General features: G+C 40.9%; 1 protein-coding gene across 4 annotated transcripts in view; it reads left to right on the forward strand.

Annotated features, from left to right (window-relative positions):
- The window catches only part of LHFPL6 (LHFPL tetraspan subfamily member 6), a 268570-nt gene that overhangs the window by 648 nt on the left and 254195 nt on the right, over positions 1-13727 (forward strand). For all 4 annotated transcript variants that reach the window (XM_036297739.1, XM_036297742.1, XM_036297741.1 and 1 more), the window contains exon 2: positions 884-1462. In XM_036297739.1, coding sequence (XP_036153632.1) covers positions 1078-1462 — 385 coding nt within the window. In that variant the 5' untranslated portion in view covers positions 884-1077. The remainder of the gene's footprint in view (positions 1-883; positions 1463-13727) is intronic.

The raw sequence follows: 13727 nt of genomic DNA on the forward strand, positions 1-13727 counted from the left end.
CTCTAGATGATGCCCCCTCCCCCTCGTCCCTTATGTCACCCCCGCTCGCCGTCCCCAGCCTCATGGCCCAGACAGACAACTTTAATCGTTAACGCTGGCGCTGGCCGCAGTTGACAAGGTTTAAAAAAAAAATAGTCGCCGGAGCTCCCCTGGAGTGACACACTGGACTGTACAGGGGGCTGCGAGGTGGAGAGGAAGCCGCGGGGCGAGGCTTGGGAAAGAGGAGAGGTGAGGGAAGGGGGCGTTTGCTGTGGACTCTGAACGCTGGAGTTGAGAGTTTTGGAAACGGAACTCCAGGGTGCATGGGCTTTGGGCTTCTGTATTTATTTCTTTATGGAAAGTGTGGGAAATGGTTCAGGAACTCTTTCTGAAACAGAAGCAGGGGTGGTAATCAAATGCTTGTGGAACTATTTGAATAATTGGGGTTGGCTATAGAGTACTGGAAAGTATGGATTACTTTTCAGATTAGACACTGACAATCATTGAACTGGAGAGATAGTTCCAAAAATTTTATTGGAACCAATGAATCAAAATTGCAGAGATGAAAATGAGTCATACACTGGCTTTCTTTCACTTACTCCAGGAGAGGATAGTTAAGATTGAAGGGATTCACAGATGCTATTGCATGAGTACTGGGAGTGACTATTAGCTCCATCCATTCTATGTGTCCAGACAGTCTATAAAGTTTGGTGAATTTATGGTATTCTGGAAGTGTGAAATTTATTCTAATCATTTTATTTGGGCTCATGTAGAGACTTCCTGCTTTTGAAGTCTTGAGGCAAGTTTGAGTGTTTATTAATTAAAAGTTGTCGATCAACTGAATTGATGTTATCTACTTCACTAAAAAACATTAAACTCTCAATATTTCTTATTGTTTTACCAGGGATCATCACCCTTACTACGGAGGATCGGAAGTTGAGGCCCAGTGAGGCTGAAGATCCATTCTGTTCATAGACACTCCCCATTACAGAACTGTGGATTACCTGTGGTCCCAACACCTGGTGGTTTCACACCTTCACTTACTCTTGCAGCCCCAGAGCAGTTACTTTGGGTCCTCATTGCCCCATCTGGAGAAAGATGGCATCCAGCCTGACGTGTGCTGGGGTGATCTGGGCTTTGCTCTCCTTTCTTTGTGCTGCTACCTCCTGCGTGGGGTTCTTTATGCCTTACTGGCTCTGGGGATCCCAGCTGGGCAAGCCTGTGTCCTTCGGTACTTTCCGGAGGTGCTCATATCCTGTGCATGATGAGAGCCGGCAGATGATGGTGATGGTGGAGGAATGTGGGCGCTATGCCTCTTTCCAGGGCATCCCCAGTGCAGAATGGAGGATCTGTACCATCGTGACAGGCCTAGGTTGTGGCCTCCTCCTCCTGGTGGCTCTCACTGCTCTCATGGGTTGCTGTGTGTCGGAGCTCATCTCCAGAACAGTGGGAAGAGTGGCTGGAGGAATTCAGTTTCTGGGGGGTAAGTGACTTGCTACACTTGAGTTGTTTATTGGAATCCCAAAGTAATATTGAAAATTATGTTCTGGTTGTCTATTGAGATTATTATAATTGACACTTGGAATGCTCTGAAGAAATAGACATGAAATGGCTTTGGTGATAGATTACCAAAGTCACAGGTTTTTAGTGGAATTGCTTTACAACTTGGAGAGTTCTTAAATTTCTGTATATCCTTACACTTATATCCATCATTAGCCTGTGAGGCAATAACATGTGAGGTCATTTATAATGTAGTAGGGGAGACAGTTTGCATTCCATCACTTCTCGCTTTTCATGTTCAACAGTAAGCAATTAGATTATCTGTGTCTTACTGGAATCCTCAGGTCTTTAATCAAGAAGACATCATAGAAAAGTAGAAATGTTTTTGATTCAGCATTGTCATAATAGATCTTTTAATACGCTTTGGTAAAACTACCCTTACCCAATCTTAAACTATATTTCTAAATAAGTGATTACTGTTTTAAATAAGATACCAGTTTTACATTAAGAACTATGAATTTCACTATTCTACAAAGATAGCTATAGCCATAACTATCTTGTTAGGATTTCATTTCCCTAGGTACTCTTGCTGTTAAGAAAAAGAAAAAAAAAAGAACATTTAGCAAATGATGTCTACTTGTCCCAAATGGACTGGATAATGTCACTAACACCAGGACAGGTTTGATTTTTACTTGGGTTTCCTCCAACAAGTACTGCTTCAATATCTCTGGTCATATGGTTTTAATTATACTTTACATATTTTCCGCTGTGCCTTTCACCTCCATTTTTCAACCTGAAAGGCTGAACTTGTCTGATTTATAATCTACCCTGGTAAATATGACAACTATCATAGATAATGCAGAGTGAAGGGGAAAAGCTAGGAAAATATGTAAAATGTATTTGTAACTTCATTATAAAGTAAGAATCTGTTACTATTTCATTTGGTGTTTCCTTACAGAGTTTTGTGAAAAATCCTGGAAAAAAAGCAATTAAAAATTGATAGTTCTGAGATAGAGTCTACTTACTGGAGAAACCCCAACAGATTATTTTAGATTATTTAATATAAAACTTTCAAGTAATGTTTAAGTAAGAAAATTCTTGTGCTAAAAAATGCAAGTGGCAAAAAGTTTTGTGTTTTAAAACAAGAGATAGAGTTGGTTGTAGTTCTTTATTTCTTTATCAGATATAACTTTGTTTTCATCTGTTTTTTCTCTGTGGTTTTGCATCTCACTCTGCTCTAGGAGGCAATTTGAGGGCCTTAACTCTCCTTTCTTTATTGCTTCAGTGTTCAACATTAACCAAAGTCTTGCATGTGATATGTGTATTCATACAGAAATAAAGTAAATAAAGTAAAACTATTAGGAAACAGAAAGATTATTGTTCAAAGTTGCAATATAAATCCAGAGTTTGAAAACGTGATACCACGGATTTTAAGAATAAAACTAATGCCACGAGTATTTAAATATCTTTCGTTAAGAATAAACTTGATTTGATGTTTTGTTTCACTTGGCTCAGGAAAAGTGCTTAGGCAGTTTCTTTTTCTCCTCTTATGGTAAATATTACTCTCCTCCCTCCCCCCTTCATTTTAGGGCAGGAACTGCTATTATATCTGGCAGAACAGGAAAATGCTTACAAAGAGAAATCATTTTTTATTGATTATCTTTAAACATACAATGAAAGAAGGCAACAGAAAGTGAATCTGAGACCCATGAGATTTTATGCTTCCCTCTCTAAACTATGTATAAATTTTTTTGGATTATATAGAGCTAAATGTTTTACTTAACAGAAAAACTCAAGAAAGACCATTGTGGAAGTTAAACATATATTTAAAAGGTACTGTTTTTTCTCTTTAGATTTTCTTTTCATGAACTCTGGCTTGGTAAGTGTTACTGACATTAAGCTAAGGATATAGTTTATTACTAGCAGTTGGTATTCTCTCATTTTTCATATATATTTTTCATAATCTGGCAAAAAATTCTGAATGTAAAACCTAAGAGTTTTTCTGAATTGAAACCCTTCAGGGCACAAGTAGGTAAATACATCCTATTACTCAAATAATAGTAAATTTAGAATTAAAAAATAACTTGAATTATGGAAAAGGCTTTGGGAAAATCTGCCATTGATTGCTATCATTTAATGGTAAACCAGTTGACAGACGCAAAAATACTTCAAAAAGAATTTCTCCTGTTGTTTATTTCATAATTGTCTGGATTTTTATTCATAAACACTTAAATGGTGAGTATTTTACTTTATGCAAAATACCAAACCAGTGAGTTCTATGAGTTCCACACATGGCAATACTTCAGAAATATAGTCAACACACTCTGCTATAAGGCGGATTCTCTTACTAAAAATGGTTCACCAAGAGGGTTATATTTAGCAAAAGTTAGGGTTGTTCCAAAAACACAGGAAGCAGCGGAATGGTGAAGTACAGAGGCATCCTGCTTAACCCTGCCTGCTGTGTTGAGAGTTTGCACATATGGTGTAACATCAGGCAGTAAAACCCCTGCAGTACTTTGGAACTAGTTAAAGGACAAAATGTCAACCTTAATTTCGAATAATCTTGCTATGGTTGATTAGAGGTTAAAATGTCACCTGTCAGCTGATAGAACAACACAAAAAGAGACTGTTGTACATGGGCATTTGCTACCTATAGGAGGAATACTTCTAAGAATCAATGACTTCAGCTTTTCCTGTGGTAACATAAACTTTGCCACCATCTCCATCTTATATTTGAAGTCATTTTTTTGTCATAATTTTCAAAAGCAAGTCTGAATTCAGTTTTACCCTTAAGAGTTGTGCTTTTGGGTTTTTTAAAAAGATTTTTTAAAATGATTTTTAGAGAGAGAAGGAGGGAGCGGAGAGAGAGAGACATTGATGGGAGAGTGAGACATCAACCGGCTGCCTCCGACACACTCCCTACTAGGGATTGAGCCTGCAACCCGGGCATGTGCCCTGACTGGAAATCAAACTGGCAACCTTTTGGTGTACAGGATGACACCCAGCCAACTAAGCCACACTGGCCAGGGCCTTAATTGAGTTTTTAAAAGGCATGTAGAAAGCCTTTGAGAAATATAAGATAACAAAAATGCTAACATTTGCATCGTGTGGAAATGTGCTATGAGAAAATAGAAGCTTTAATGTTTATTTGTTTGTTGAATATAAAATTATTTGCTTTTAAATATTGCTGTGGTCATTAAGTACTATAACAGAGTTTTAAAAAGTTAACATCAAACTTTTTTATGTAAGTGATAGTAAAGTATGTGCTCTGTAGATGAAACATGTAAGGACATTATAAAGATATATTAACTAACTTCTTGCAAATGTTGGTATCTGAATTTATAGATTTCATTTTAGGAAACTTCTGGTGCTGTATGTAATGCGGATTTGGAGTAATCCACATTTAGTTTGAATGTGAGTCACATATATTTATAAAATGGGTGTAGAATGCTAATCAGTAGCAAACAACTATCTTTCCAATTTAGAAATTGTTCTGTCCTCACAGGCCACGGGAGACCATCTCCTCAATTAATTGATACTGAAGTGCTGCTCAAGACAGTAATGATGACAAAGGGTTTCTTTGAGCAGCCTTTTCTCTGTCTACTGAAAGTATCCTTGCCTTTCTAGTATTCCCTCACTACAGGCTTTCACCTGGGCCTGTCTTTCACCCCTTTGGGATAAGGGCTTGGGACTCCCCTTCCTTCACTCCACTTTAAACCTGACCTGTCATATGATATGCCACATTCTGCTTTCCTTCATACCCAGGTTCTTTGTCAAGTGACAGCTGAGGAACAATATAAATGATAAGTGTTGGCATATTAATGAGCATAGTAGCTTTATAGTGACAGTGTCTTAACTGGAGTTGCTCTAATTTTAAGAGGGCCAGGCACTTCTTGGGCCAGTTCAGGGTTTACTTTAAAGTACATCTTAAAGATATTTTATTCATCTCCCTGTAACCTACAACTTAAGGTTGTTTTGAGATCTAAGCCAGGGGTTCTCAAATTTTAGTATGCATCAGAATCACCCATAGGACTTTGTAAAACACAGATTTTGGGGGTCCACCCAGGAATTTCTGATTCAGTAGGTTTGGTGGGGGACTAATAATTTGTATTTCTAATAAGTTCCTAGATAATGCTGGTTCTGAGAACACATCTTAATAATCTTGTTTTAAGTTAACCATTTCGTGTTTTTAAAAATGTGACCTCTGGTAGATGGTTTACTTTCAGAGCTTAAAGTTTAGATGTATCATGATCTGATATAAACCTCTCTAATTGGACTATAAAAAGACTCACCTCTGTAATTTAGTATTGTCTGAGCACATCCTCATTCCATCTCTCCTTGTTCTTGTCACAGAAATTTGTTTTCCTGGAGTTCTCTCTCTTAATACATATTTTATACATATTATAATTATAATATATGCATTATGCTATACACACACACACACACACACACACACACACATATATTCTTTCATTTACTATTATCCTTTACCAGAAACAAGATTCTATAGATGGAGAACTTAAAACAAGACCTTAATGTATCCTATGTAGTTTTCATGCAGTGGCTTTTCAGTAAGGAATTACTAACTGAAAGACATGAAGACCACTCAGACCACAGAGTCCAGCCAAGACAGCCTTTGTCCAACTCTGAAAAACCATGTATATCTTGGAAAAGCAGAATGGTTAGGTCAGGAAGGCACTTAGGAATCAGCCAGTCTGAGCTTCTGCTGCTAGGCAGAATGATACATTACTTAAACCAGCTTTGACCTGGACTTAAACATCTCTAGGGAAGATGTTGCACTTTTATTGAATAGTAGTACTTTCTAGGGCCACAAATCACACCTACCATCACAATCAGATGTCCCACATTACGTCCTATATAATAAAAGGGTAATATGCAAATTAACCCCTGGGAATGACCAGTCGCTATGACACACACTGACCACCAAGGGACAGACGCTCAACGCAGGAACTGCCCCCTGGTGGTCAGTGCACTCCACAGGGGGAACTCCGCTCAGCCACAATCTGGGCTGATGGCTGTGAGTGCAGCGGCCGTGGTGGGAGCCTCTCCTGCCTCCTCGGCAGCACTAAGGATATCTGACTGCAGCTAGGCTATCAGTCGGACATCCCCCAAGGGCTCCCAGGCTGCCAGAGGGATGTCTGACTGCCAGCTTAAGCCCAGTCCCCCAGGGAGCAGGCCTAAGCCTGCAGGTGGACATTCCCCCCAGGGGTCCCAGGATGCAAGAGGCACAGGCTGAGCTGAGGGACCCCTCGAGTGCACGAATTTTTGTGCACCAGGTCTCTAATTGATAATAAAGAGGAACAAGCTTCAGATGGATAGTGCAGCAGTGTGAGCAGGGTCTTGCCAATGAGGAAGAAGTGAAAGGGAGATGCAGTGTAGACAACCAGCAATGAACGCCACACACAACATCTACTCTGGCATTGGATTTCTTAAAGGCAGGACATCAATCATTTAACTTATCTTTTATAAAATCTGAAACATCAAACTTTATATAGTTTTAGCTAAGAATGTTTTAAAATTACATTTTCAAGAAGTCGTCAAGTTTTACTTTTTTGCATACTTTTTCCAGAAGAACTGTTTTAAGCCTTAATTTGGAAAGTTTTTCATGGTTTTTCAGACCCAAGTTCCCCATATGAATAATTGATATCAAAATTCAATACAATATTCTTTTAACTCTCTATTGGGTCTAAAAGTCACCTGAGAGTTTATTCCAAGTAGGGAGTCCAAGTCCCAGCCCCAGAGGGTCTGATTTAGTAGGTCTGGGTGGGGTCTACAAGAAGCACTTTTAACAAACTCCTCATGGGTTCTGGACACAGGTGGTCCACCAACCACATTTTGAGAAACAGGAGCCAATTTTATTAACTTAAATTCTTCTATGATACTTGTGTTGGGGAACGTAGACTTATATGTAAACTAAGTGTGGTTTATCCAATCTCTTACATCTATAGTTGTTATTTTGGGGATGATGTGATATAAGCAGCAACTATCAGAATTAGTATAGGAATGGAGCAATTTATAACTGTGTTTTCCTTTAAGGCATTTTACTGACCTGAGTTGTTACTGTTGATGGGCAGTCCTGTAAGCAGAATAACCAAATATTTTCCATGCTATGCTTTGACGAAAATTCTGTTTTTGTTGCTGGTGGAAATGGGATTCTCCCAGAGTCATGGGTCCTTGAAAATTCATGAGAAAAGCATTTCGGGGACCCATGCATAGGAGGATGTGATTAATTATGACAAGGCTTATTGGAACAAAACCAAAGGACTGTCCCCAGGTGCCTGGTGTCTCATCCAGGACCAGGTGGCTTAGCTCTGTCCAGCTGTGAAAGAAGACCAGCCTCTGGAGCAGCAAGCTTGCACTCGGGCCTATGAGGCCCAGGAGGGCCAGGATGCAGAGATGCAGAACTTCTCTATGTCTCATTTCCCCATCTGCATGTCCGCCGCCAAGGCCTAGTGGAACCAGCATTGTGCTTGGGTGCATGAACAAATGAACAAAGAAATAAACTAATGAACAAACCAAACTTGGGCCTTTGTTAAGCTTTGATCATATCTTTTTGAGTTTGGGAAGGTTGTAAGCTTTCTTTTAAACTATCCAATCTCTTTCCTAGCTCTTTACAGGCTTGTGCTGGGGCCTCCTTCCCTTATCCAGCCCTTTCCTGGATCTTCCAGGGATCTGTGTCCCTGCCCAATCCAATCCTTTCCCCAGGCTAGGCACCTTCTCTTTATGGTTGCCATCTTGGCTCCTATTGAACATGCTGATACTTCCCCATCATGCTCTGTGTAGTCTGGGAGAATGGACCAGTTGTCCCCTGGGGAAATTGGAAAGCTGGTCCTTTCTCCCTGCTGGGGATTAGCTGTAACTTCTAGATTTAATCAGGGTTAGGCTTAGCCTAGTTTTGTTCCCTTCTCTTTCATTAATATCTAACTAGCTGCCCAGGCTAACATTTAAATTTGTGACTCCAGCTGCAAATTACAAACCACTGTCATTCCAGTGCTATGTTTTCATCCTTCACCCTTCAAAAGTGAACTGCTGCTGGTTTATGTTCAGTTAGGGTGCCCTCAAAACCCTGGTTTCTTTACTGTCAAGTGTACTCAATCTTTCCCTATTTGATTTACTTGTTTTTACTTCCTAGACTGTGTCTTTGATGTCAAATGTAACAATAATCATTCTTAAAAATGGTGGAATAAGGAATTATCCATTGCACTGGAAGCTACTATATTAGAAGCTATGCAAGACTTTCTTCTTAAAATTGTTTAGATTGTTTACTTTTTTTTTGACATGGTCCAAATCTTCATTTACTTTATATAGAGTTTTTCTAGAGTACCATTTGATTTTTAACTTACTTCCCTTTGTTACCATCAGCTAACACAGCCAGAGCCAGGCACTACTGAGGCAGGGTCAGTATGACTAGTTAGCTTTGCTAACTCATAGACTGCAAATATCTATTTTAAAAAATTCAAAACACACACTCAAGAGACCTTTTACATCATCCTATACAATATCAGAAGACACAGAGCCTTTAGTATGTTGATGCCTATTACCAATCTCCTGGGGTGTGTGTGGGGATGGTATACTGTTTATTAAGTGTAGAATTAAGTGTTTTCTAACTTATTTGAGCCCAGCACACCAATGGGACCACTCATCTGTGGAACACTTGGTTCTCATTTCATCCCAGGGAGTCAGGTAAATTTTTTCCTTTACAGCAGAGAACACTGAATTTTAGAGAGTTATTGGTTGAGCTGAGAATATTATCAACATAAATAAATGTTAATTGAAATTCCACATTGAATTATATGTAGAATTCAGAATTTCTGACCATTATGGTAATAGGTCTCTGAACATAACATTTTTAATGTTTCTTTGGTATTTAGTTTTTGTTTGTAGTACAGTAGAACTGCTTGGAATAATACAATATACCAACATTTGCCAGTTCTCAAGAAATAAATACATTCATTATTTATTTCAGGGTTAGTGTTCATAATGTTATGTGTAGTAGAGAGGCCATTAGAGGAGTATGCCAACACATTTGACCAAAGCAAATATTCTGTCTTTTAAAAATTATTTAACAGAAGAATTTTATCTTTCACTGTTGCATGCTGGCCAAGTTTTCTAGTGTAAATATCCCTTGTTAGAAGCCTTTGTAATAATACTTTGTTAAGGATAAACATAATGTTAATTCCACTCTTCTTTAACAAAACCAAGGACCTTGTGTCTCTCTTTAGAAATGAAGGATAATATTCTATGTTGTAAGTCTTGATCAATAGAATATTATGATAAAAACAAAGTTCTAGCTAAATCATTCTAATGGAGTCTACTGATTCCCAGGGACTTTTGAATGATTATTTTTAGAAGATCACAAGGTTGGAGTAACTTTGCCCAACTTCTGACACATTGATAGTGCTGACTCATTATTGGGGGATCTCATTAGCTTTTCTTTTTTTTTCCTCTCTTTATTTTTTTTTTGTTTTGTTAATCCTCACCCAAGGATACTTTCCCATTGATTTTTAGGAAGAGTGGAAGAGAGAGGGAAAGACAGAGAGAAACATTGATGTGAGAGAAGCACATCGACTTGTTGCCTCTTGCATGAACCCTGACCAGGGCATGGGCCTGGAAGCAGCCCGCAACCAAGGTATGTGCTCTTGACTGGAATCAAACCTGGGACCCTTTGGTCTACAGGGCTACTGAGCCAAACCGACTAGGGCTCATTAGCCTTTTTTTATATGGTAGACATCATACCGATTAGTGATTTGTTCTTGGAGTTCATGAAGCTCAACCTGTAATGTAAGCTTCAGAACTGATCTGCTTACAAGTTCAGTAAATAATTTTCCTTTCGTTTGTCTCATTTTTAATAATCAGACAACACCAGATACCTTGATGTACTAAGACATATATAAACACTAGAGGCCCGGTGCACAAAAATTTGTGCACTTGGATGGCATCCCTTAGCCCAGCCTGCCCATTCTAACAATCTGGAAGCCCTCACAGAATGTCCTACTGATGTCCCTGTGGGGAGCAGGCCTAAGCCGCAGTCTGGCCTCCCTCTGTGGAAGTCAACTGGCCGATCAGGTATATAGATACTTTCTGAAGGCAGCACAGACTCCTTCCTTATTTCTTTCCTCTGTGGTTGGAGAATAGGGGACTAAAAGGTGGAGACAGAACTGTGGCTGGGCCTGGGGCTCTTGTAGGCAGCAGAAAGAAGTATAGGGCTGGGGAAAGTCTAGACATGGTTTTCTTCAATTGTCCTCCTTTCCTCCAGGCCCCTTGCTCTGTTCTTTCCTTGTCGTGGTGGAGGCTTGGGCCTCGGACTGACAAGAGCCCAGCGATGATGGAGTTCAGCCCCCTCACTTCTCAGCTGAACATACAACTGCCTCACATTCCAAGTGGAGCTGTTTTCAAGTGGCTAAAGTGCTGGCAATTCATGCCTCCCGGCCTTTCCCCTCTCGGGTTTCCTCCTTGGGTCAGTTGCAAACTTCACCGAGACACTGAAGCAACTCTGCCCTGGTAGTTCTGCACCGGCCCCTGCCCGGGCCCGGCCGGACACTCTTCCTTGAGGTGTCTGGGTCCACAGTCTGAGCTCAGGGAGGTCACCCAGAGCCCATTCCCCTGGACAGGTGGGGCAGGGCGGCTAGCTTGAAGAGCTGGAGGAAGATGGCAGAGTAAGAGTTGGTATGAACCAGTGCCTGCTTAGCCAGACTTCCTAAGTTCCCCACCAGGTCCAGGCTGGGCTCCTTCCCCACACCAGGAGGATCCCAGTTGAGGTCCCCTCCCTGCACCCAGCGCTCTCCTCCCTGTTCTACCACTGGGGGAAGGGAGCAGCTCACCTGCTCTGGACCCTGCCAACTTGGCAGGCTGAGGCACAAGTGGTGCAACCTAGGGTGCTGGTGGCTGAGAGCCTTCTCCCCCTCCCTGAAGCATAGGGCGGGGTTGCAGCTGATCACAGCTGCCCCTGGGCACCATGCATGGAGACACCGCTCTCCACTGAGCCACTGTCCGCCCGGGACCTGTGGGGGTTGGGGTGGCCTCCGGCTCCCACTGGCCCCACTGAAGCCAGACTTGGCTTGGCCAGCCACCCCCGCTGCCCGAGGGCTGCATTCCTGAACCCCTGGGTGTTCCTGCCCAGCACTGTGCTCTCGGGCCTGGGGTGGGGGTGAGGGACCTGGAGCTGCGGTCTGAAGGCAGCCCTCACTGGCTTGGAATCACAGTGGTCAATCAGGGAGGGATGCGGGGTGCCAAATTCTGCCTCTCTCTCTCTCTCTCTCAGAGGGCCCCGTGTCCCCGGCGGGTGGGCGGGGGCTCAGGCAAAGGCAAGCAATGCCAATTGCCTCACCTGAGCCCCCGCCTGCTCCCAGCTCGCACGTGGAAGTGGCCCCCACCCCCAGATCGCACATGGGGGCCTGGATGGCGGCTCGCGCTGTCCCGCCCTGCTTGCAATATGCAAATTAGCCGCCATCTTTGTTGGCAGTTAATTTGCATATCGCTCTGATCAGCCAGTGGCGGGGATAGCGAAGGTATGGTCAATTACCATGTTTGTCTATTATTAGTGTAGATATTGTTGGGTAAAAATAAAATTTCATTATATGGTTCTCTGTTTTTCTTGTCTCATCTCTTCAAATAAAGCAGGAACTTTCTTGTACTTTATTTTTCTAGTCCTGCAGTGAGTAGAATAGTAAACATCTTATATTTTCAATTACTACTTGATGTATTATTTAATTTTAATTATTTATTAGCAACACTTTTTTTTTATCTGTAAGGTGTGACCTTGTTCTTCTGTACCTCACAGAAATATTTCAAATATCAAATAATATAATGTTACAAATGTGGACATATAAAGCAAAGTCTCCTTAACTAAAGTCCCCTATAAAATGTTAGTCCTTTGGGAATAGTATTCTTCAGTCATAGATGCTGAAATGATGCTGCATAACACATCCCTCTCTTCAAGGACATTTTAAAAGCCCTGAATAGGTTTTGTTTATTTTCTGCAAAAAGAAACCAGCTGCTGCTATGTTTTAATGGTGTGTGCCCCACAAATCCTTTGTTGAAATCCTAATGCCCCATGTGATATTATGAGGAGATGAGGACTCTGTTAGGTGATTATGAGGATTGAGCCATCATGAATGAGATTAATGCCTTATAAAAGAAGTCTGAGAGCCCTGCTGGTATGGCTCAGTGGTAGAGTGTCAACTTATGAACCAGGGGTCACAATTCGATTCCTGGTCAGGGCACATACCCGAGTTTTGGGCTTGATCCCCAGTCGGGGACATCCAGGAGGCAGCCAATCAATGATTCTCTCTCATCATTGATGTTTCTCTCTCTCTCTCTTCCTCTCTGAAATAAATACAAATATACTTTAAAAAAAAGAAGTCTGAGAGAGCATCTTTGTCCCTCCTGCCAGTGGGGATACAATGAGAAGAGTGCAACCAACAACAGGGTCCTTACCCAACCATGCTGACTCTCTGATTTCTCACTTGCAGTTTCCAGAACTGTGAGAAATAAAATTGTTATTTACAAGCAACTCAGTCTAGTATTTTGGTATATTAGCTCCAAAGGTCTAAAATACCAGCTTAACTTTAATATTGTGTTTCAAAAACTTATTTGGGAATGGCAGAGTCCTATTCACCTGAAATATACATTAGCACCCATTTTTACTAATGGCCAGCAGAACAAGCTTTGGGAAATGCTTAGTTTTATTTTATTTATTTATTTTTTTTATTTTTATTTTTATTTTTATTTATTTTTTATTTTTTATTTTTTATTTTTTTATTTTATTTTTATTTATTGCTTAAAGTATTACAAAGGGTATTACATATGTCTCCATTTTATCCCCCCACCCTAGACAGTCCTCTAGTCTCCCCTATCCCCCAGTGTCTTATGTCCATTGGTTATGCTTATATGCATGCATACAAGTCCTTTAGTTGATCTCTTACCCCACTACCTCCTGCCCCCCAACCCTCCCCAGCCTTCCCACTGCAGTTTGACAATCTGTTTGAGGCAGCTCTGCCTCTGTATCTATTATTGTTCAAAAGTTTATAATGGTCTCTATTATCCATGAATGAGTGAGATCATGTGGTATTTTTCCTTCATTGACTGGCTTATTTCACTTAGCATAATGCTCTCCACTTCCATCCATGACATTGCAAATGGTAAGAGTTCCTTCCTTTTTAGAGCAGCATAGTATTCCATCGTGTAGATGTACCACAGTTTTCTAATCCATTCATCTACTGATGGGC

The sequence above is a fragment of the Myotis myotis genome, unplaced genomic scaffold (assembly GCF_014108235.1).
Source record: "Myotis myotis isolate mMyoMyo1 unplaced genomic scaffold, mMyoMyo1.p scaffold_m19_p_3, whole genome shotgun sequence".
Taxonomy (NCBI): domain Eukaryota; kingdom Metazoa; phylum Chordata; class Mammalia; order Chiroptera; family Vespertilionidae; genus Myotis; species Myotis myotis.